General features: G+C 58.5%; 1 protein-coding gene across 1 annotated transcript; it reads right to left on the bottom strand.

The window, feature by feature from the left end:
• Nucleotides 1-523: 523 nt before the first annotated feature.
• Nucleotides 524-20,495, bottom strand: ATP1A3 (ATPase Na+/K+ transporting subunit alpha 3). Its single transcript, XM_045077228.1, has 23 exons — nucleotides 20,379-20,495; nucleotides 16,218-16,307; nucleotides 16,020-16,079; nucleotides 15,274-15,477; nucleotides 13,977-14,090; nucleotides 13,725-13,859; nucleotides 12,815-12,932; nucleotides 12,415-12,683; nucleotides 10,557-10,755; nucleotides 10,370-10,479; nucleotides 10,148-10,282; nucleotides 7,690-7,882; nucleotides 7,185-7,360; nucleotides 6,950-7,086; nucleotides 6,542-6,692; nucleotides 6,273-6,441; nucleotides 3,730-3,884; nucleotides 3,530-3,653; nucleotides 2,693-2,838; nucleotides 2,205-2,335; nucleotides 1,691-1,792; nucleotides 1,118-1,209; nucleotides 524-916 (listed from the first exon to the last, which is right to left on the bottom strand). The coding sequence occupies exons 1-23, from the start codon at nucleotides 20,382-20,384 to the stop codon at nucleotides 888-890; spliced, it is 3,045 nt and encodes a 1,014-aa protein (XP_044933163.1). The 5' UTR covers nucleotides 20,385-20,495; the 3' UTR covers nucleotides 524-887.
• Between the last annotated feature and the right edge of the window lie 62 nt (nucleotides 20,496-20,557).

Here is a 20,557-nt window from a genome sequence, read left to right on the forward strand (position 1 = left end):
TTTTTAAAGTAGGCTAGAGCTCGAACTCATGACCCCAAGATCAAGACCTGAGCTGAGCTCAAAAGTCTGATGCTTGACCGACTGTGCCACCCAGGGGCCCCACAATGTCATCTTAAAAATCATTGAGCTGTGCCTTGTGCCTTTAAGATTTTGCACTTAAAGTTTATCTCAAAAAAAAAAAAAAAAGAGTGACAGAAGAACACAGCACTTAAAGGTTGAACAACTCAGGGCACTCAGTGAAATCACCATCATCACCACTGTCATCTTTGTCACCAGCATTGTCACCCTCCCTTCCCCTTTGAGTTTGCCTCTCTTCCTTTGCCCTGATCCCATAATCCCACTGCCCAGTGATTTGAAGCTGCTCTCCCTGTAACCTCGGTTGGGTCTAAAACCCGATGACTTGGTGACTCCATGATTCTGTGGCTCCTGGGGTTGTGTGGGTCACCGGCCATGGATGCCAGCACCGGGGAAGCCACCCGCTCCCCACCCTCAGGGTCAGAAACCAAGCACAACGCACACACGCTTCTCTCTCCCCACTGATATATTTGATAATTGTCCAGAACCAGAGATGGCGTCAGCTGGGGGTTAGGGGGAGTAAAAAAGAGCCCAGGGAGGGGGTGCAGAGGGGACGGGGAGGAAGAGGAGAGGGAGAGGAACAGTGACACAGAAAAGAGAGGGGGGAGAAGGGGGCCGGGAGGGGTTGGAGAGAGAAGCCAGCCAGAGGGGGGTCGGTGGGGAGGCAGGAGATAAATTGAGGGGGTAGGGGCCAAGGTGGGGCCATGGGGAGAGAGGGCCCCTCCCCCAGAATACAAAATGGGAGGACTGGTGGGGGCTGTCCTGGGCTTGGGGGGCAGGGAAGAGATGGGCGATGTGGGGGGGCGGTGAGGTCAGTAGTAGGTTTCCTTCTCCACCCAACCTGGAGACAAAGAGAGAGAAAGAGAAAGAGACATGGAGAAGGGTGCAGGACAGAGACCGAGAGGAGGGGGACCGTAGAGCCAGGAAGAGAGGAGGAGGGACATGGGGGAGACAGAGAGGTTGGCACAGCGCCCTGCCCCCCGCCCCCCAACTGCACCCCTGCCCCCCCCAGCCTTGCCCCACACCCGGGGAGCCCCCTCACCCCCGGGGTTCCTGCGCAGGATAAGTTTGCGGATCTCGTCATAGACGAAGATGAGGAAACTGTAGGGGAAGGCACAGAACCACCAGCTGGGCCTGCAGAGACAGGAGAGCAGCGGGTTGTGGGTGAGCGGCCATCCTGGGGGCACAGAAGCCAAGTCTGGAGAACAGGAAGGCTGCCCTGGGGGGTGGGAATTCTCCCTTGCCCTCTGGTTGAGGCTGCTGACTGGGGCCTGGAGGGGCCCCCCTGCGAGAATGTCCATAGGGGAGGGCTCCGGGGCATCAGAACAAAGACTCGGAGGCACCAGGCCAGCTCAGTCGGTGGGGCGGGCAGCTCTCCAACTCGGGGTTGTGAGTTTGAGCCCCACGTTGGGTGCAGAGATGACTTAAAGATAATAAAATCTTAGAGAAAAAAGAAGAACAGGGACTGTGATGGTGGATGGTTCAAGGAGACAGTAGGAGAGGTGAGGCTTGAGATCCGCGTGGGGCCAAGGAGGATGTCCCATGGGGAAGGCTCCTTGGACGCTCCCGGAGTGGGAGGCAGGAAGCAGGAGGCAGGAGGGTGAGGGGCACTTACTTGAGCGGGTACATGCGGAGGGCCACGTCCATGCCAGGGCAGTAGGACAAGAAGGCAGCAAGTGCCGTTTCCTCGAACAGCCCAAAGATCAAGATCTTGTTCCTGGAGGCACAGGCGGGGCTGGTTCAGAGGACCTGAGCCAGCCCCCAGTCCCCCAGAGCCAGGCACAGCCTGAGGTGGACAGAGACAGACAGCCCCAGAGTCGCACAGGAGTCGCACAGAGGGACGAACAGGAGACAGAGAGTTGGCAACAGAAGGAGAAAGGCAGACAGACAGAGACAGCAACACACAGACAGGCGTGGGAAGGGGACCCCAGTAGTGACACCCCTGCCCCCCCAACACACACACACACACACACACACACACACGGAAAGACACACAGAAGGAATCCACGATAGATGGGACCACTCAGAGGAAATCACTCAGGGGCAAAGACGGACGCGTGGCACACGTGGGGAGGGACAGACAGATGCATGGATGGGACAGAACAGAGCCTCGTGCCGCCGGCCCTCACTTCATGCCCTGCTGGAAGACAGAGTTTCTTCGGGTCTTGCAGATGATCAAGTCAGCCCACTGGACGACCACGATGCTCACGAAGAAGGCAGTGTGGCATGTGAACTCCACCACCTTCCTCTGCTCGTACGTCTGCAGCAGCGATGACAAGCAGGCAGGGTGGCCGTCAGCACCGCCACAGCCAGGTCCCAACCAGGGACCCACGTGCCCCGTGTCTGCACCCCCTGTACCAGCCCTGGGGTGGGGGGCAGGGGCTCTGTCCCGATGGGGCCTCCCCTCTGTGGCAGGTGGGGGAGAGCGAGACCAGAGGTGGCGGGCACCTTGGTAGGCTGGGCTGAGAGGGCCAGGAGGCCTGAGCCCCGGGCAGAAGGACCATCCTAGGAGGCAGTCCCATCCCGTGGCTGGGACAGCGGATGGGGGCTCCTGCCTGCTGCAGGCAGGGGCGCTGACGGCAGCCCCCTCACCAGTGCCGTAGGGCCGCTCGCTCACCCACTGCTGTCCGTAACTGTCCTCCAGGTCGTTGACGGTGCGGTCGTCCCAGTTCAGCCGAATGCCCACCAGGTTGCTGGGCAAGAAGCCATTTTCTGCCAGGATCACAAAGTAGGAAAAGAAGCCACCAAGAGCCTGAATCATTCCTGGAGGTGGGGAGGAGATGAGGAGAGGTTCGGGTCGGGGCCAGCCCAGGGAACCTTCGAAGGAGACTCCACAGTGGGGAGGGGGGGCAGCTACCCCAGAACGCATGCCCAGCTCCCAGCGGGCACCCCGGCAGCGCCACCTGGTGGCGGGACTCACCGGGAGGCTCTCTCCCACCAGAGCCAGGCCCCCTAATAAGCATCAGGGAGTCCCTGAGAACCCCCGGGATTTCAGTCTGACAGGCTCCCCAATGCTGGAATGATCTCCCCGGGCCTCTGACCACCACTATGAAACCTCTGCCTTCTGGCATACTCCCAGCAACGGGGAGCTCAGCATCTCCAAGGCTCTACACATGCACCTCCAGCAGCAGTGAGGAGGGAAGGGATGGGGCTCACTCCTGCCCTCAGACCACTCATGGTCAGATCTTGTCTTCCCCACCACGGAGGAGGGTGGAGCAGTGGGTTCTGAGGTGGCCAACCTGGGGCCAATCCTGATCTGCCCCTTGGTGTCCCATTTGCCCCCCGGATGCACCCCCCAGGCCTGTCCTCTGCCTGCATCTGCCAGTCATTCCCAAACCTCCAGCAGCAAATCCTGCTTTCACCCCACTCATCCAACAGAAGATTCCAGAGTGCCCACTGTGGGCCAGGCACTGGGCATCCAGCCATGAACCAGGTGGGGTCGCCAAGTCCTCACCAATCTGCCCATAGGCCATACTGATGAGCCTTTCATTGACCAGTTTGTCCGTGCGGGGGTTCCTGGGCTGTCTCTTCATGATGTCACTCTCTGCAGCTTCATATGCCAATGAGATGGCAGGGACCTGGGCAGGAGAGGCTGCGTAAGTTGGGAGTGGGGGACCCTCCCCTCATGGGGCCCAGAGGGTGGCTGGGACTCACCATGTCAGTGCCCAGGTCGATGCAGAGGATGGTGATGGTGCCCAGAGGCAGGGGGATGTTGGCCATGATGAACAGCAAGAAGGGTGTGATCTCAGGGATGTTGCTGGTCAGCGTGTAGGCGATGGACTTCTTCAGGTTGTCAAAGATCAGGCGGCCTGTGGCAGGGGCAGGCTCAGATCCCGGGCACCCTGGACCCTGTTCCTTCCAATCCACCCTCCCACCTGCCCACCTTCCTGCACAAACACCCACTGCGATGCCCTGAGAAATAGCCACTTGGGAAGGCTGTTGGGCGGCTTGTATTAAAATTAACACCCCTCCCCCACTCTACTGACCTGGAAATCCTACTCCCAGGTTTAAAGGAGTGTTTATGCCCACCAAAAAACAAGTATGAGAAGGTTCACCATAGCGTTAGTCCCCATCACCAAAACCCAGAACCGACCCCAATGGCCACCAGCATGGGAGTGGATGAATGAACGGCCTACTGTCCCTCCCTACAACAGAATACTGCCCAGCAAGGAAAAGGAACAAGTTACTGACACACGAGGTTCAAGACTATTGCATGGGGCTCAAAGTCAAGGTACAGCCTATTTCTGGGCAGGGAGCTATGGGCCGGAGGGAACCTGATGGAGCTGGAAATGTTCCTTATCTTGGTCGGGGTCTGGTGGTTGCCTGGGTGTGTACATGTGTAAAAATTCAGCAAACTGCCCAGCTTACTGGACGTATGTCCTCTCTCGATACAAACTCAATCAGTCCAGTGTGTATAAAGTAAAAAGAAGCTGGGGCGGCTGGGTGGCTCAGCAGGTTAAGCATCTGCCTTCAGCTCAGGTCACAATCCCGAAGTCAAGGGATCGAGTCCCGTCTTGGGAATCCCTGCTCAGTGGGGAGCCTGCTTCTCCCTCTGCCCCTCCCCCCCAATAAATAAAAAAATATTTAAAATTTAAAAAGTAAATAAAAGGTAAAGACTAACGCAGCCAGCACCTCCTCGTATCCTCCAGGGTGCCCTGAGAGGCATGAGTAACAAGGTATGTCATTCACATGGAAAAAGAAAGGCAGGCTGCCTAGTGGTACAAATGGTCGGATCACCTTTGTGTAAAAGTAAGACCCGCTCTTTCCTGTTCCTGCTGTGCTCGGCCTTCCACAAACGGCTGGTATTGATGGAGGCAATGAGGACTGAAGTGTGCTTCAACGTAATCCAGTGTGTGTGTTGAGACAAGAGGGGTCGTGAGTGGTGAGGGAGCTGGGGGATGGGAACATGGGGGTTCCCTATGCTCTTTGCTCTGCGGTATACCTGAATTTCCCCTACTGGAAGTTAAACTTTGTGGGTTTCTTTGTGTTTCCCACCTCTGAGAGGCCTGCCTTGCCTGCCCGATGTGGATAGGGCCACGGCTGTTACCTGCCATGGCGTCCCACTTGTGAGTTTCTCGGCACTTGCTGCAATTTACATCTATGTGTGTTATGTCACGATCCGTGTGTTAATTTGTCTAAAGCTGCCCCTCCTGGCTCCTGCAGGGGAGGGACTGTGTCTGCTCTGCTCACAGCTGTCTGTCCCACACCAGGCAGGAGGCACAAGGTGGGAGCCCAGTATAAGTGTGGAAGGTGTGACCGGTGATCCCACAAGGTCATGCCTTTCATACACACAGACATCTTGGGGAGGAAGAAAGGTTTACCCACGGTGTCTTCCAGGACCAGGAGGCAAGGGATAAGGTCATCTCATTTGTCACTTTAGGCTCAGCTTTACTGCTGGCATTCTCTTTTATCATGCATTCTTTTTTTACCCTGGGGACACTGCCAAAGGGAGAGAGGAGCGGGAGGAGAATGTACAGAGCAGGAGTAGTGATTATTTCTGGATGGTGAGGTTAGGGGTAATTCCAATTTTCTTCCTAATGCTTGTCTACATTTCCTATAATTATCAGGAATTGCTTTGATGATCAGAATAAAATTAAATGTGAACCAGCTCCATCTGGGGCCTCATTAAAGCCTGTCAGGAGGCGGTGGTGGCCATGGGCTCTGCAGCCTGGGCTCGGTATCCCAAGCCCCAGACGCCAGGTCCCGCCCAGCACACGGGCAACCTCCCAGCGCCTCGCCTGTGTGCGCTCTGTCCCTCAGCCAACAGCTCCCTCCCCCTGCACTACTCTTCTTGAACGTTCCAGCTTGGCTCCTGGGACTCCGTATGCTGATTCCTGTCTACTCTAGAAGCTTCCTCACCCCGACCCCAGGCTTGGCGAGGGACCTCCATGAGGCTCCCAAAGGACCCTGGTCTTCCCCATGGTTGCACTTACAGGTTTTAAAAATGCTTCTGTGTCTGCCTTGCTCACCAGACTGGGCCCCAGAAATGCGTCAGCTCAGCCCTGTCCCCAGGGAGCCCCCAGCCCCACTTCGGGGATGAAGGACGGAAAGGACTAGTTTCAGGCTCCATAGGCGGCTCGGAAGGGTTCTGGTGTCCCCCTACTACGCATTCCGCCACAGCCCTGGCCGGTTCCTCTTGCCCCTCTAGGGGCCTCCTGCAGGAACCCCAGTCTCCAGGACCTCCCCGGCCAACTCACCCTCTTCCACGCCTGTGACGATGGAGGCAAAATTGTCATCCAGCAGAATCATGTCCGCTGCCTGCTTAGACACATCCGAGCCGGCGATACCCATGGCCACGCCAATGTCGGCCTTCTTCAGGGCGGGGGAGTCATTCACACCATCCCCAGTCACAGCCACGATGGCTCCCTGGAGGGAGAGTGGGTGAGGGTGACACCCAGAGGCCTGGCTCCAGCCCCTCATCCGGGTCACAGCCCCCTCCTCTGAGGAGGCCTCAGGCCAAGCCCACCTGTCTCTGACAGCCTTCCACGATGATGAGCTTCTGCTGGGGGGACGTGCGGGCGAAGACGATCTCAGTGTGGTTCTGCAGGATCTCATCGATCTGCTCTGAGGTAAAGTCCTTGAGGTCGGTGCCATGGATCACACAGGCCTTGGCATCCCTGGGAAGAGCAGAGGGCCGGTCAGGACACGTGGGGAAGCATGGACAGACAGCCAGGCTGGCTGAGCCCACAGACAGGAGAGGTGGGAGGACTGGGCTCTGAAACCAAGGCTCGGGAAGTGTAAGTGACTTGCTCAGGGTCACAAGGCTGTGAACAGCCAAGCTCAGAGGCAGCCCTGCCCCACCCGGCCCATCCTCGAATGTGGAGGGGGCGTGGGACCAAATGCTAAGAGCCAGAAGCGGGGGGGTGGGCCTCACCGGGGGTTGACCTGGCTGACTGGAATGTTGAGCCGGGCAGCGATGTCCTCCACTGTCTCATTGCCCTCGGAGATGATGCCCACGCCCTTGGCGATGGCCTTGGCCGTGATGGGGTGATCACCCGTAACCATGATGACCTGTGGGCATTGGGCAGGGATGGTCCAGTCTTACTGCTGGCGACCCCTGGAGTGGCCCGCCCCCACCCCCCCCGACCCCCTGCTGCCCCAGGCCACACCTTGATGCCAGCGCTTCGACACTTGCCCACCGCGTCGGGGACGGCTGCTCGGGGTGGGTCGATCATGGACATGAGGCCGACAAAGCAGAGGTTGTCGGTGGTAAAGTTCACGTCGTCGCAGTCAAAGGCAAAGCCCTTGGGGAACTGCTCCTCAGGCAAGTAGTAATGGCAGAAACCTGACGGCAGGATGGGGTGAGGGCATGAGGGCTCCCGCCCCAGACAGCTGCCCTCCCGGTCCATGGCTCTGCACTGCTAGGATCCCTGCAGTCAGGAGAGCCCCGGCCGGTGGGGCTGTCAACATTCACCCTCTAAAGAAGCCTTGTCTCATTCATACACTCACTCCCTCTTCATCCATTCATTCATTCACAGCACATTCTGGGAGGCCCTATTCTGAGCCAGATTCTGGGCAGCCTCACACCCCTCCCCATGCCCTCAAGGACTGCACCCCCGACTCTGCAAGCTGGCTGAGCCCCTGCCCCAGGTCAGCGCCTCCCGAGGTGCGTACCCAGCACACGCTCGCCCAGGCCGCCGAGCTCGAGGTAGGCGTTCTGGAAGGCCTCCTTCATCTCCTCATCCAGTGGCTGCTCCTTGCCCTGCAGCAGGATGGTGGAACACCGGTCCAGGATCCGCTCGGGAGCTCCCTTCATCACCAGCAGGTAGCGGTTGTCGTTGGGGTCCTCAGTCTCATGGATGGAGAGCTGTGGAGAGGCCGAGGGCCGGCTTGCCTGAGCCTTGGCGGGACCCAGCACGGGGAGAGGACGGCCCCCACCCTCCCAGAGCATGGGGGCCGGGACAGACCACAGCGGGGGCTCCCCCAGAATGCAAAACTCTCTGCCCCAAACTCTCTACCCAAGAGATCTCCATCTGGTTCTTGGAGTTTCTCCCAGAGATCGCAGCTCCCCGCTGCCCATTTCTGTCTGTCTCACAGATGTTTCAGCCCGTGGGGCTCGCTCGCAGAAATCTCGGCCATCCTTAGGATACATCTCTCTCTCCCTGTCTTGCCCAGTGTCTTGTCCCACATCTGACCCACCACCAAATCTGCCCAGCTCCCCTCTCCAATACACTCAGCTTCTGACCTCCCCTTACCTCCCCCCCACCTCCCTGGCCAGCCACCCGCTACCATGCCGAGGCTCCCTGTTGCCCTCCGCAGCCCATAGTACTTCCTCCCCACAGCAGCCAGGAGGAGCCTTTAAAAAGGTGAGTCAGTGGGACACGGGGCAGCCACTTTGACAAACAGTGTGGCAGCCCCCAAAAGGTAGAGTTACTCTGTGAGCCAAGCACACACCCGTTCCCAAGCACACACCCGAGAGACAGCCAAAGTTTGGCCACAAGGAAACGTGTGTGGGAAGTTTCCAGTGGCATCACACATGGTAGTGCATAGGGGCGAAGGACTCAAGCATCCATCGGCAGATAAAGGGACCAACGAACGGGCCTGTGTGGGCTACGCCACACTGCCCAGCCACGGAGAGGTCTGGGGGACCGACACACACCATAGCGGAAGTGACCCTTGAGAACATCACACGAAATGGAAGACGCCAGCTACAAAACCCCACGTGTCTCAGGGTTCCATTTATACAAAATGTCCAGAATAGACCAATGCAGAGAGACAGAAAGTAGACGAGTGGTTGCTGGGGGATCAGAGAGATGGAGAAGGAGGGGAACAAGCGCTAAGGAGCGCGAGGCTTCTTTTTGATGTGATGGAAAGTTCCATAATTGTGGAGCTGACTGCACGTATCTGTGAACAACCCAAAACGCTGAGTTATGTACTTCATGTGGGCGATCTAGGATAGATGAATGATATCTCAGTGAAACTCTTTTTAAAAACATGAGTCAAGGGGTGCCTAGGTGGTTCAGTAGGTTAAGCCTCTGCCTTTGACTCAGGTTATGGTCTCAGGGTCCTGGGATGGAACCCCGCATTGGGCTCTCTGCTCAGTGGGGAGCCTGCTCCCCCCCCACCTCTGCCTGCCTCTTGCCCTACTTATTATCTCTGTCAAATAAATAAACAAAATCTTAAAAAATAATAAAAAATAAAAATGTGAGTCAGGCCCCACTGTTCCTCTGCACAGAGCCCTCCCGTGGCTTACGTCCCTCTTAAGAGTCACACCTGAGGGGCACCTGGGTGGCTCAGTGGGTTAAAGCCTCTGCCTTCGGCTCAGGTCATGATCCCAGGGTCCTGGGATCGAGCCCCACATCAGGGCCTCTGCTCACCAGGGAGCCTGCTTCCCCCTCTCTCTCTGTCTGCCTCTCTGCCTGCTTGTGATCTCTGTCAAATAAATTAATAAAAATATTTTTAAAAACAAAATAAAATCATAAAAAAGAAAAGTCATACCTGAATCCTCTCCCTGGCCCACAAACCCGATGGGTCCTGCCCAGGTACCTAGTGCCCTTGCCTCTAGCACACTCCCTGGCTTCCTGCTCCACCATCCTAGCTGTCTGGCTAGCGTTCAGACATCAGAATACTCCTGCCTCAGGACCTTTGCACAGGCTGTGCCCCCTGTCTAGAACACTCTTGCCCCAGACACCCACAGCCAGCATATTCTGATATTCTATATTTCCTCATGCTTTGTCTGTCTTCTAGCACTAGAGGGATGGACTCCACTGTATCACTCACTGCCACAGGTGTCACAGGTGTCCCAGCACGTGTTCCTGACATGAGCTGATGGCTCAACCAAAGATTGCAGAATGAATGAGAGCTCTCTGGTGGGCCCCTCTTCACTACAGAAAGATCTCCATTCCTCAGCTTCCCACTCTGACAGAGACCTTGCTCTCACTCCTGGGTCACCCTGTTCCTCACCTAACCAGGTGGATGCTGCCATTCCCATTTCACAGATGGTAAAACCAAGGCTCTGGAAGGTTAGTAACTTGTCCAAAGCAAGGGGGCAGTGGGGCAGAGGTGACCGCGTACAGGCATGATCGAGACCTGGAAGTCCAGGCTGGCTCTCAGGCCAGACAGCCCAGAGTACCTGGTATTTGTTGGTGGAATTGAAGGGAATCTCTGCCACTTTCTTGTTACGTTCACGCATCAGCTTCACAGAGCCAGAGGACAGCTCAATGCACTTGAGCAGGGCAGATTCGGAAGCATCGCCAGCCACATCCCTCTGTGGGGACAGAGGGCCATCAGAGCAGAGCAGCGGCAGCGGCCACGGCCACAGGCAGGACCGAGTCAAGGGGGCAGCTGGACCCACCTTGAGCACAGGGATGTTGTCCTGACCTCCCTTGAAGACGGCTCGATTGCAGAGTCCAGCAATGTGGGACAGGGCCACCCAGGTGTGCGAGCTCTTGTCGAACGAGGTGCCTGAAGGAGGCATGTGTCCCCTGTCACAGGGCCTTGGGGCCAGACCCCCGTGGTCCCTGCCATGGCCCTAGCCTCACCTGACTGGTCCTCTGTGGTGTCAGCCTCATGGATCTGGTTGTCAAACCACATGTGGGCGACCGTCATGCGGTTCTGGGTGAGGGTCCCTGTCTTGTCCGAGCAGATGGTGGAGGTGGAGCCCAGGGTCTCGACAGCCTCCAGGTTTTTCACCAGGCAGTTCTTCCGGGCCATGCGTTTGGCTGTCAGCGTCAGACACACCTAGAGGGCGGGAGGTCACAATCACAGTCATGGGGGAAGCCAGGCAGCAGGCTCGCGCCAGCACCGCAAGCACCCACAACATGCCCTAACATCAAACAGCAACAGGACAGACAGACGTTCGGAAGCCTGGTGCTGTCCGGCAGTTCCACCCTGAGGCAGAGACCAACACTCATAGGCTTGGACATGCACCCCCAAAGCCAGCCACTGCTCTGTGCACAGCGGCAGCCTTGAGAACCATCCCGAACGAGAGAAAACCCAAACATCTGGGAATGACAGCAAGGGTGAATAAGCCACGGGACAAAAAGTACGGAATAATACAGAGAAAGAAAGAAATAATACACGAGAAAGCAAGTCCCCACCGCCTGTAGCTGTGAGGATGAGGTTCAATACCATCGCGCCTGGCACAAAACTGAGCCCAAAACGGGGGTCTGGACTCAATTATTCTATTGCCATCAGTACAGTGATGCTGCTGGAAGCCTGGGTAGGGGGGCTACCTGTGGGTTGGGGGGAAGAAGCTGGACAAGGCCTCAAGGGGGCTCTTGGGGAGCTCAGTCTGCGTGCCGCCCACCTGCCCGTGCCCAGACTCACAGCGGGGCGTCTGTATGTGTGACCCCACGTTGGTAAAGAGCCCCTGACCTACCCTGGCTTTGAACATGCTAATGGGGAAAATGCTGCAGGATATATTCAGTGAAAAAAAATCAAGCAGGTGGGACGCCTACGTGGCTCGGTCATTAAGCGTCGGCCTTCAGCTCAAGTCATGATCTCAGGGTCCTGGGAGCAAGTCCCACATTGGGCTCCCTGCCCAGTAGGGAGCCTGCCTCTCCCTCTGTCCTCCCCCTGCTTGTGTGCATTCTCTCTCTCTGTCTCTCTCAAATAAATAAAATCTTAAAAAAAAAAAAAAAAGCACCAAGCAGACAAAGAGAATTCCTGGGATGGTCGGGTCTATGTGCCGTCAGCACTGCCCCACTGGCTAGAATACGCCTATACTGGCCAGGGAGCTGTGTAGACAATGCACTTCTATGGTGGGGCTGACCACTGGGGACAGGGCCGGTGGGGGCATTATTTTATTTTTTTTAAACTATTTTAATGTATTCTTTGGACCTTTTATCATGAGGGTGGACTTCCTTTTTTTTTTTTTAAGATTTTATTTTTAAGTAATCTCTGCACCCAACGTGGGGCTCGAACTCCCAAGCCCGAGATTGAGAGTCATGTGTCTCCTAACTGAGATAGCAGAGAGCCCCACGGGGGTGGGCTTCTTAATCATGTAACTTAACTTAGAAAGTGATAGGACTGAGGGGGTGCCCGGGGTGCTCAGTCGGTTGAGCATCTGACTCTTGGTTTCGGCTCAGGTCACCATCTCAGGGTCATGGGATCAAGCCCCGTGTCGGGCTCTGCGCTGAGCCTGGAGTCTACTTGGGATCTCCCCCGTCCCCCTCTTGCTTCCTCCCTCCCTCTTTCTCAAAAAAGAAAAAAGAAAAAGAAAAAAGAATGTGGCAGGCTGTTGGCCCTTTGTGCCTTGCAGTGTGCCCCGAGATTTCCATCTGCTTCATTCAAGACCTCGGAGGCTCAGCCCTCGGGGCACAAGCCGTCCTGCTCAGGAACGTGGCTTTCAGGCCCCCCTGCCCCCTCCTCCCTCAAACGTGGGGGTCCGAGCCTTACAGTGACGGTGGCCAGCAGGCCCTCGGGGACATTGGCCACGATGATGCCGATGAGGAAGATGACAGCCTCCAGCCAGGTGTACCCGAGAATGAGGGACAGGATGAAGAAGGACACGCCCAGGAAGACAGCCACACCGGTGATCAGCTGGATGAAATGCTCGATCTCAATGGCGATGGGCGTCTTGCCCACCTCCAGGCCTGAGGCCAGTGTAGCAATGCGGCCCATGACAGTGCGGTCTCCTGTGGCCACCACCACGCCACGAGCCGTGCCTGTGGGTCCAGAGGGGAGCAGGCTGAGCTGGGGGTGGGGTCAGGGCGAGGTTCAGAGGGACCCCGAGTCCCAGACACACAGCTCTCTGTCTGGATCAGCCCCGCCCCAACCTGGGGACCCCCTGCCGCACCTTCCACGCAGTTGGTAGAGAAGAAGGTGATGTTCCGGGTCTCCAAGGGGTTGTCGTGGGTGCAGTCAGGAGAGCGGGTCTGCGGTTCTGATTCGCCGGTCAGGGAGGAGTTGTCCACCTGAGGGTGGGTGAAAGGAGGAAGGGCTCAGCCCTGGGGCCAGGGGGCGCTTGTCCAGAGGACACCGGGGCCAAGGCTGTACCTGTGGAGGTCGTAACTAGAAGCCTAGACGCCTGGGTGAGTGAGTGGTGTCTGGGGACTAGAGGCTCCTAAAGCTGGGAAGCAGAGACTGCTCGCCAAGCTCTAAGGTTTGATGGGTCCGGGCGTAGGGACAAGGGGCCTGGACTCCTGGGTCCTGGGGGACGAAGGGTGGGGACCAGGCCCATGGGTTTGAGGAAGGAGGGGGTTGGGGGCCTGGACTCTCGGGTCTGAAGGAGGAGAAAGCTGAGGGCGGGACTCTTAGCTTTGAGGGTGGGAAGGCTAAGGGTCTAGACTCCTGAACCTGACAGAGGAGGGTCTGGGGGCCTGGACTCAGGTCTGAGGGAGGAGGGGCTGGGGGCTTGGACTCCTGGGTCTGAGGGAATATTGACTGGGGGCCTGGAACCCTGGGTTTGAGGGAGGAGGGCCTGGCGTCCTGGATGCCACGGTCTGAGGTAGGAGGGGCTGGGGGCCTGGACTCCTGGGTCTGAAGGAGGAGGGGCTGGGGGCCTGGACTCCTGGGTCTGAAGGAGGAGGGGCTGGGGGCCTGGACCCCTAGGTCTGAGGCAGGAGGGGCTGGAGGCCTGGAGCTCTGGGTCTGAGGGAGGAAGGGCTGGGGCCTAGAACCCTGGGTCTGAGGGAGGAGGAGCTGGGGGCCTGGACCCCAGAGCCACTTCAGGAAGGACAGAGTTGGGTCCCAGGTCCTGGTCCCACCTTGCAACCATGGGCTGAGATGATCCGTAGGTCGGCTGGGACTCGGTCTCCACCCTTGATCTCCACCAGGTCCCCCACCACCACCTCCTCAGCGTTCACCTGCATCTTCTCACCCTCACGGATCACCAGGGCTTGCTGGGGGCCCAACGGAGAAGAGTCAGTGCCCCGCTCTCCACCCGGGTTTGGATGGCACACCTCACCACCACCTTCCTACCTCTTGCTCCCACGCGCCCCCTTCCAAGCTCCCCTCACCTGGGGCACCATGTTCTTGAAGGACTCCATGATCTTGGAGCTCTTGGCCTCCTGGTAGTAGGAGAAGCAGCCTGTGATGATGACCACAGCAGCCAGCACAATACCCAGGTACAGCTGTGGGGCAAACAGGGCCACACCTCAGAGCTGCTCCCTCCCAGGATCAGCCCAAGAGGTGTGGGATCCAGGAAGGGGGCCCCGAGTCAACAGGGGGCAGGGGGCTCCATATTTGTGTACCTGACCCCAGGTTGTGTCTACTCGAGGGTCCGTGTGTCCATCTGCCTGTTAGGGCCCCTCTTTCTGCACGTGGGTGCGTGTGTCTCTAGGTCAGTCAGTCTCTCGATTTTGTGTGTCGCTCCATCTTACTGCCTGTGTTTGAGAAGCTGAGCATACATTATCCATGTACATGTCTGTCCTGCGCTCAGGTCAATGTGTCTGTCTCTCTGCTGGGCTGCGTGCCTGGCTTTAAACTGATGGGACTGTTTGTGTGTAGGTCTCTGTGTGTGGATCTCTGTCTCTCTGTCTCTCTCTGCCTGGGTCTGAGACCCCGTGTCTGTCTTTCTGCCTGTGTGCATTTTAAATTTCCTTTTAAGTTTTGTTTATTTTCTTATTTATTTGGGGGGTAATCTCTACACCCAATGTGGGGCTCGAACTCAGGACTCCGAGGTCAAGTGTCGCACACACCTCCAAATGGGCCAGGCAGGCACCCTGGGTTCCAAAGTCTAGGAATACGATTGGTCTCTGCCTGAGTCACAGGTCAGTCTATCTGTCCCCAGGCTGGGCCTGCAGCTCTGTGTATGTCTGATTTCCTGTGTCTGTCCATCTGCGTCAGTGTCCCTGCCTGTGTGTCTGAACTAGGCAGCTGTGTCTGAGTCCGTGTCTAGGCGTGACGGTGTTGACTCCGCACATTTGTGCATATGCGTGTACAAAGATCTCCACGGGGTCAGCATGCAGGTCTGTGTTCCCAGGCATGGGGTCTGCTGCAACAGCATCCCCTGTGCATCCACTGCGTTGGAGGGTGTGCCTGGCTCTCTACACGAGGGCACTCAGTTTTTTGGCGGGGGGAGTCTTTCAGGTGACAACTGTCCCCAAGGCCACCCCTATATGGCAGAGAAGTTCCCTGGCTTTACTGAGCTTCAGTCTCCTAAGACCACTTCCGGCTCTCTCGCTGAGGGATCACCCAGGGATCACCACACAGCCATGAGTGGACTTTGAGAAGCCAGAAGGGGCCAGAAGCAGGGCAGGGTGGGCACCCCTAAATATCGAGGCCCTGGCACAAGGCAGGGTGGTGGGCACTCACGTTGTCGCCCGATGGGTCGTCCTCTGTGCCCGCCTGGATGCCGTAGGCCAGGAAGCAGAGGATGGCTCCAATCCACAGCAGGATTGAGAAACCCCCGAAGAGCTGGCGGCAGAACTTGACCCACTCGGGGGTGGTAGGCGGTGGTGTGAGTGCGTTGGGGCCATCCCGGGCCAGGATCTCCTGGGCTTTGCTGTGGGTCAGACCCTGGGGGACACAGGACTCACACAGGACCCTCCTTGAGCCACCCTGGCTCCCCAACACTTCACAAGCACTGCAGGCCCCCAGGACTCAGGCCCCCAGCCTCTCCTCCTTCAGACCAGAGGTCCAGACCCCCAGTTCCTCCTTCCTCAGACCCAGGGATCCAGACCCCCCAGTCCCTCATTCCTCAAACTCAGGGGTCCAGCCCTCAGCCCCTTCCTCCCTCAGACTCAGGGGTCCAGTCCCCCAGCCCCTCCTCTCTCAGACCCAGAAGTCCAGGTCCCCAGCCCCTTTTCTCTCAGACTCAGGGGTCCAGGCCCCAGCCCCCTCCTCCCTCAGACTCAGGGGTCCAGGCCCCAGCCCCTCCTCTCTCAGACTCAGGGGTCCAGGCCCCAGCCCCCTCCTCCCTCAGACTCAGGGGTCCAGGCCCCAGCCCCCTCCTCCCTCAGACTCAGGGGTCCAGGCCCCAGCCCCCTCCTCTCTCAGACTCAGGGGTCCAGGCCCCAGCCCCCCTCCCAGATGTCCTCCTCCTTCAGGCCCAGCCGCACCTGCACACAGTCTGTGTTGTATTTCCGGCAGACCTCTTCCACTGACATCTTGTGCTCTGTCTGAGGAACAAGAGTTTGGGGGGAGGCAGTGAGAGCCAAGGCCTTTGGGGGCCTGGGGCAGGACCTGAGAGCATGAGGCCCATCCCCAGCCATATCTTGGCTCTGGGAGGCGATGTGGGTACAAAGTGTGGGGCTTACCATAGCCACCTCCTTCTTGAGGTCATCCAGGTCCCTGCGCTCTTTGGTGCCCTTGCTCTTCTTGGGCGAGACCTTGTCATCTTTCTTGTCCTGCGAGGTGGCGACACGATAGCTGTCAGAGCCACCAGACTGCGGGCGAGAAGGGGTTACAAGGGGGACACCTGCCCTCCCTGCGGGCCCACCTTCACCCTGGCCTGCTTCTGTGTGCCTTGGGCAGGGCTGGCTCTGGGGGTCACAGTCTGTCAGGCTCGTCCGCACCCCCCGTCTCTACCCCGTGTCTCTGGGTGGTTGTCTCTCAGAATGTGTGGGTCTCGCCTCTGGTGCCATGTTATCTCTGGGTCTCTGTTGGGTCTGTCTGCGCTTCTGTCTCTCTGTTTCTGTGCCGATCTCTGTGGCTCTCTCTCCTTCAGTCACTTGGTGTTTCTTTATCTCTGTGTCTCATTCTTCCCCTCCCTGGGCCTGTCCCAGATCCTAGAGTGTCCTCCCCTTGCTATGTCTGTCTTTCTCTGTCTCTGGATCTGTCTCTCCAGGTCTCTGTTCCCTTCTCTTACTGTTCTATTTTGTCTCTCTGTCTCCTACCTCTGTATCTTTCCATCTCTGTCTCTCTGTGGCTATTTCTCTCCCTGCTCTGTCTCCATCTCTTTATGTCATCTGTCTGTCTATCTGAGCCTCTCAGCATGGGTCTCTGTATAATTCTGTCCGTCTGTCTGATCTCCAGCTCTGTATGTCTCTCTGTCTCATACAATGTCTGTCTGCATCTCCCGAACGATCTCTCCCCATGACTGGCTGAGTCTCTCTCCGGATTCTCTCTGGGTTCGTGTCTCTCTCCAAGTTGCCATGTTGTGGGATCTCAGATCCTGAGGATCCCCTCGGTGTCTTTCCCTGTCCTTCTCTCCGCCTCTCTCTGCCACGAGTCTCTGTCTTTAACTTTCGAGCTATGTCTTCCCTGGAATGCTTGGTGTGTCTGTCCCTCTCCACCTCTCTGTTTCAATCACCTTGTCTATCTCTGGCTGTCTCACTCTGCGACCTTCCTGTCCATCCATCTGTCTGTCTCTCTCGGGTCTATCTCGGCATCTCTGTCCTTCTAGCTCCAGGTCTCCCTGCCTCTGTCACTCTCCCTGTCTTCCAGTCTTCTCTACCCAACACTTTTCCTGGGCCCCGTCCTCAACCCCATGGGTGTCTCAGTCTCTGTCTCTCGGAGGACCCAGCTAATCCTGGGAGGCCCCACAGGCCCGGTGGGGATGGAGGAGAGGGTACCGCAGCAGTTGGTCACAGCTGGGACAAGAGCCTGGGAGCCAGCCTCCTATGTGCATGGTGACACAGCCAGACCTGGGGACCCTGACTGACGAGCTGTGGGCCTCTGCCTTGGGGGTTGGCGGCAGCCATGGACAGCTTTGAACAAGGGATGGGCAAGGTCAGGTCTCTGGAGGACAGACTAGGAGCTGGCTGGGATTTGGGGTACAGAAGCCCCAGGCCTGGCTTGCCCTGGATGCAGTATGAGGGGTGGGAGGGAGGTGCCAGTCTGGGGGGCTTGGGCAGCTGGGGAAGACAGTGTCCCTGGAGGCTGGCAGGAGGGGTGGGGTGAGGCCAGGTGCTGGGAGAGGGCTGCTGACAGATCCTGTGGGCCCAGAGCCAAGCTGGGATCCCGGGCTCAGGCAGCTCAGGGCTAATCCCCTCATGACCTTGTAGAGGCCTGAGCTGCCTGCGGTCTGCCCCCAGACCCCGAGGCTGAGCCTGGGGGTTACCACAGCCTGGAGGCCCAGCAGTCTCTATGAAGGTGTCAGAGGGTGGGGGGTTGGCTTGGCCCCGGACCAGCCCTGCGGCAGCACTGCGTCTGACTCCAAAGCACGGAGGCCTGGGGGACAGGCACGACACGTCTCCACTGCCTGGGCCAGGAGGGCCCTTACCTCCCCACAGGGGTGGCCCCCCGGATGGAGAGATGTGGAGATAGAAGGTCATGGGGTCAAGGTAGAGAAATGAGGGACAAAGCAGGAGAGGAGAGAGATGGGGGCCTGGCAGGAGTTGGGAAGGAAACCAGCAGCCCCCGCCCCCCAGGAACCTTAGGGAAGGTTGGAAGCTGATGCTTGGAGGGAGGAGGAGCTGGGATCCTTGGACTCCTGGTCTGAAAAAGGAGGGGGCTAGGGGCCTGGACTCGTGGGTCTGAGGGAGGAGGGACTGGGGGCCTGACTCTTGGGTATGAGGGAGGAGGGGGTTGGGGGTCTGGACTCCTAGGTCTGAGGGAGGAGGGGCTGGTGGCCTGGATTTCTGAGTCTGAGGGAGGAGGGGCTGGGGGCCTGGACCCCTGGGTCTGAGGGAGGAGGGGACCGGGACACCCCAGTCCCTGGCAGGCAAGCCTTGGCTCCTGCTTGCCCTTGCTATGACCAGACTCCCTTGGGGGCGGGCTTCCATCTGTTGGAGGGGGAGCCGAGGCTTTCCCAGTCAAGGCGGGAGGCCCAGATGGACGCACTGTGGGGCGGGAGCACCTCTGAGGGTGGGGGACACGCCTGTCTCGCTGCAGCCAGTCTCTGCGTCTCCTCACCATTTTCGACTATCCGCCTCCCCCTGACATCCGCCAGCTCGTGCAGCTTCTGCACCTTGGCCAGCCTCTCCCTCCCCCTCTGAGAGTGTCTGGGGCCTTCTCTGAGCATCTCTCTCTCTCCACCTCCCCTTTTGCTCTCTGCCTCCTCCTCCCACCCTTCAGGCTGACTTTGGTGGTTTCTGGATAGGAAATGTCTGTCCTTGGGTCTCCTAATCTCAGACTCCGCTTCTCTCTTTGTTTCTGTATGTCTCTCCATGTCTTTGTCTCACCCACGTCTCTGCATATCTCTCTGACCGTGTGTCTTTGTCTCTGCATCAATGTCCCTTTCTCTCTTTCTCTTTCAGAACATCTCTGTCTGGCCCTGCCGATTTCCTTTGCTCTTTCCATAGGGTTCTGTCTCTCTGTCTGCCACCCATGTCTAAAAGGCCTCTCTTCTCCTGTCCCCTCTTCTTTTCCTTATGATCCCCTTCCTTCCCTGCAGGGTACGGTCTCAGTCTCCTCCAATGTGCCCACACCTCCCTCCATTCCACTTACCTGGAAGCCATCACTAACTTTCATCTCCCCCCACTTCTCTCTCCGGGTCCTCTCCCACCCATTTCTTCTCCCCATCCCCCCTCACCCACCCCAAGCCAAAGATCTGCAGCCCCATCCCCCATCTCCATCCCTGGGCCTATCAGTGTTCATCCGCCATCTTTCTCCCCATCCCTCATATTCCCTCTCCATTAGCCTTTCCCATCCGGACTCTGTCTTCCTCCTGCCCAGCCCCCCACCTCCTTCTCCCACTCTCCCCCTATGGCCCCGCCCCAGACACGCAGGGAGGAATCCAGAGCTGCAGAGGTGATCAGGTGGTCAGCCAGGGAAGGAGGCGGCATCTGCTGGAGAGACTCACAGACAGACAAGGACACACGGACACAGAGGCAAGGGCATAGCCAGACATGCATGATACACTCCCTCCACCCCCTACCCCCCACATGTGCACACATGCGCCCTCAGCCAGGCACGAAATCTCCCTGCCACTGCTCTCCTACTTCTCCCAGCGCCCCCCCCCCATCAGCTTCCTCAGATTAGGGGCTGGACACACACACATCCCCAGGCCACCTGCCGCACTGCGGAGCCCCCCCATCCAGGCCTGGAAGGAGAAAGAGAGGTCATTTGGTGTTCACTCCATAGCCCAGACCTGTCCCCACCCGGCCGGGGAAGCAGAGGGGGTTTCAACACCCCCAAACACAAACACCAGCTCTCAGACACACCCAGACACAACCTGGGCCACACGATCGCTGGCAGACGGTGCTGGCAGGACCGGACAGAGCCAGGAGCTCACGCGCGCACACATGCACACGCACACATACGGTGGAGCGTGCAACCGCACCAGGTCAGGCAGGGCTGGTCGGTGCCCCACGAACCCCGCACACAAAGACACGCCAACATACGCCACAGACCCCACGGCCCCAGGCGGCCCCGCGCACACGCTCAACCAGCGGCACAACCAAACCGACGGGCCGGGACCCGCGGACCTGTCCCCGGAGCGCAGGGGTCCCGGAGCCCCCGCCCCCCGCAGATACCCAATGTCACTGGACCCACATGTCGCACACACGCACGGCCCGGCCGGCCCCAGCACCTACCCCCATCTTGGCGGCTCCGGGGGAGAGGGGTGGGCGGGCGGGACGGGAGCCGGGGCAGAGGCCTCAGGGCGGGCTCAGGCGTGGGCTCGGGCTGGGGGGGGGGGGGCTCTGCAGCGCCCGCGCCTCGGTCGGCGGGTCCGTCCAGCCGGCAGCCCTCCCGCACAGAGTCTGCGGCTGCT

Source organism: Mustela putorius, unplaced genomic scaffold (genome assembly GCF_011764305.1).
Source record: "Mustela putorius furo isolate JIRA1106 unplaced genomic scaffold, ASM1176430v1.1 tig00000196_pilon_pilon_pilon, whole genome shotgun sequence".
Taxonomy (NCBI): Eukaryota; Metazoa; Chordata; class Mammalia; order Carnivora; family Mustelidae; genus Mustela; species Mustela putorius.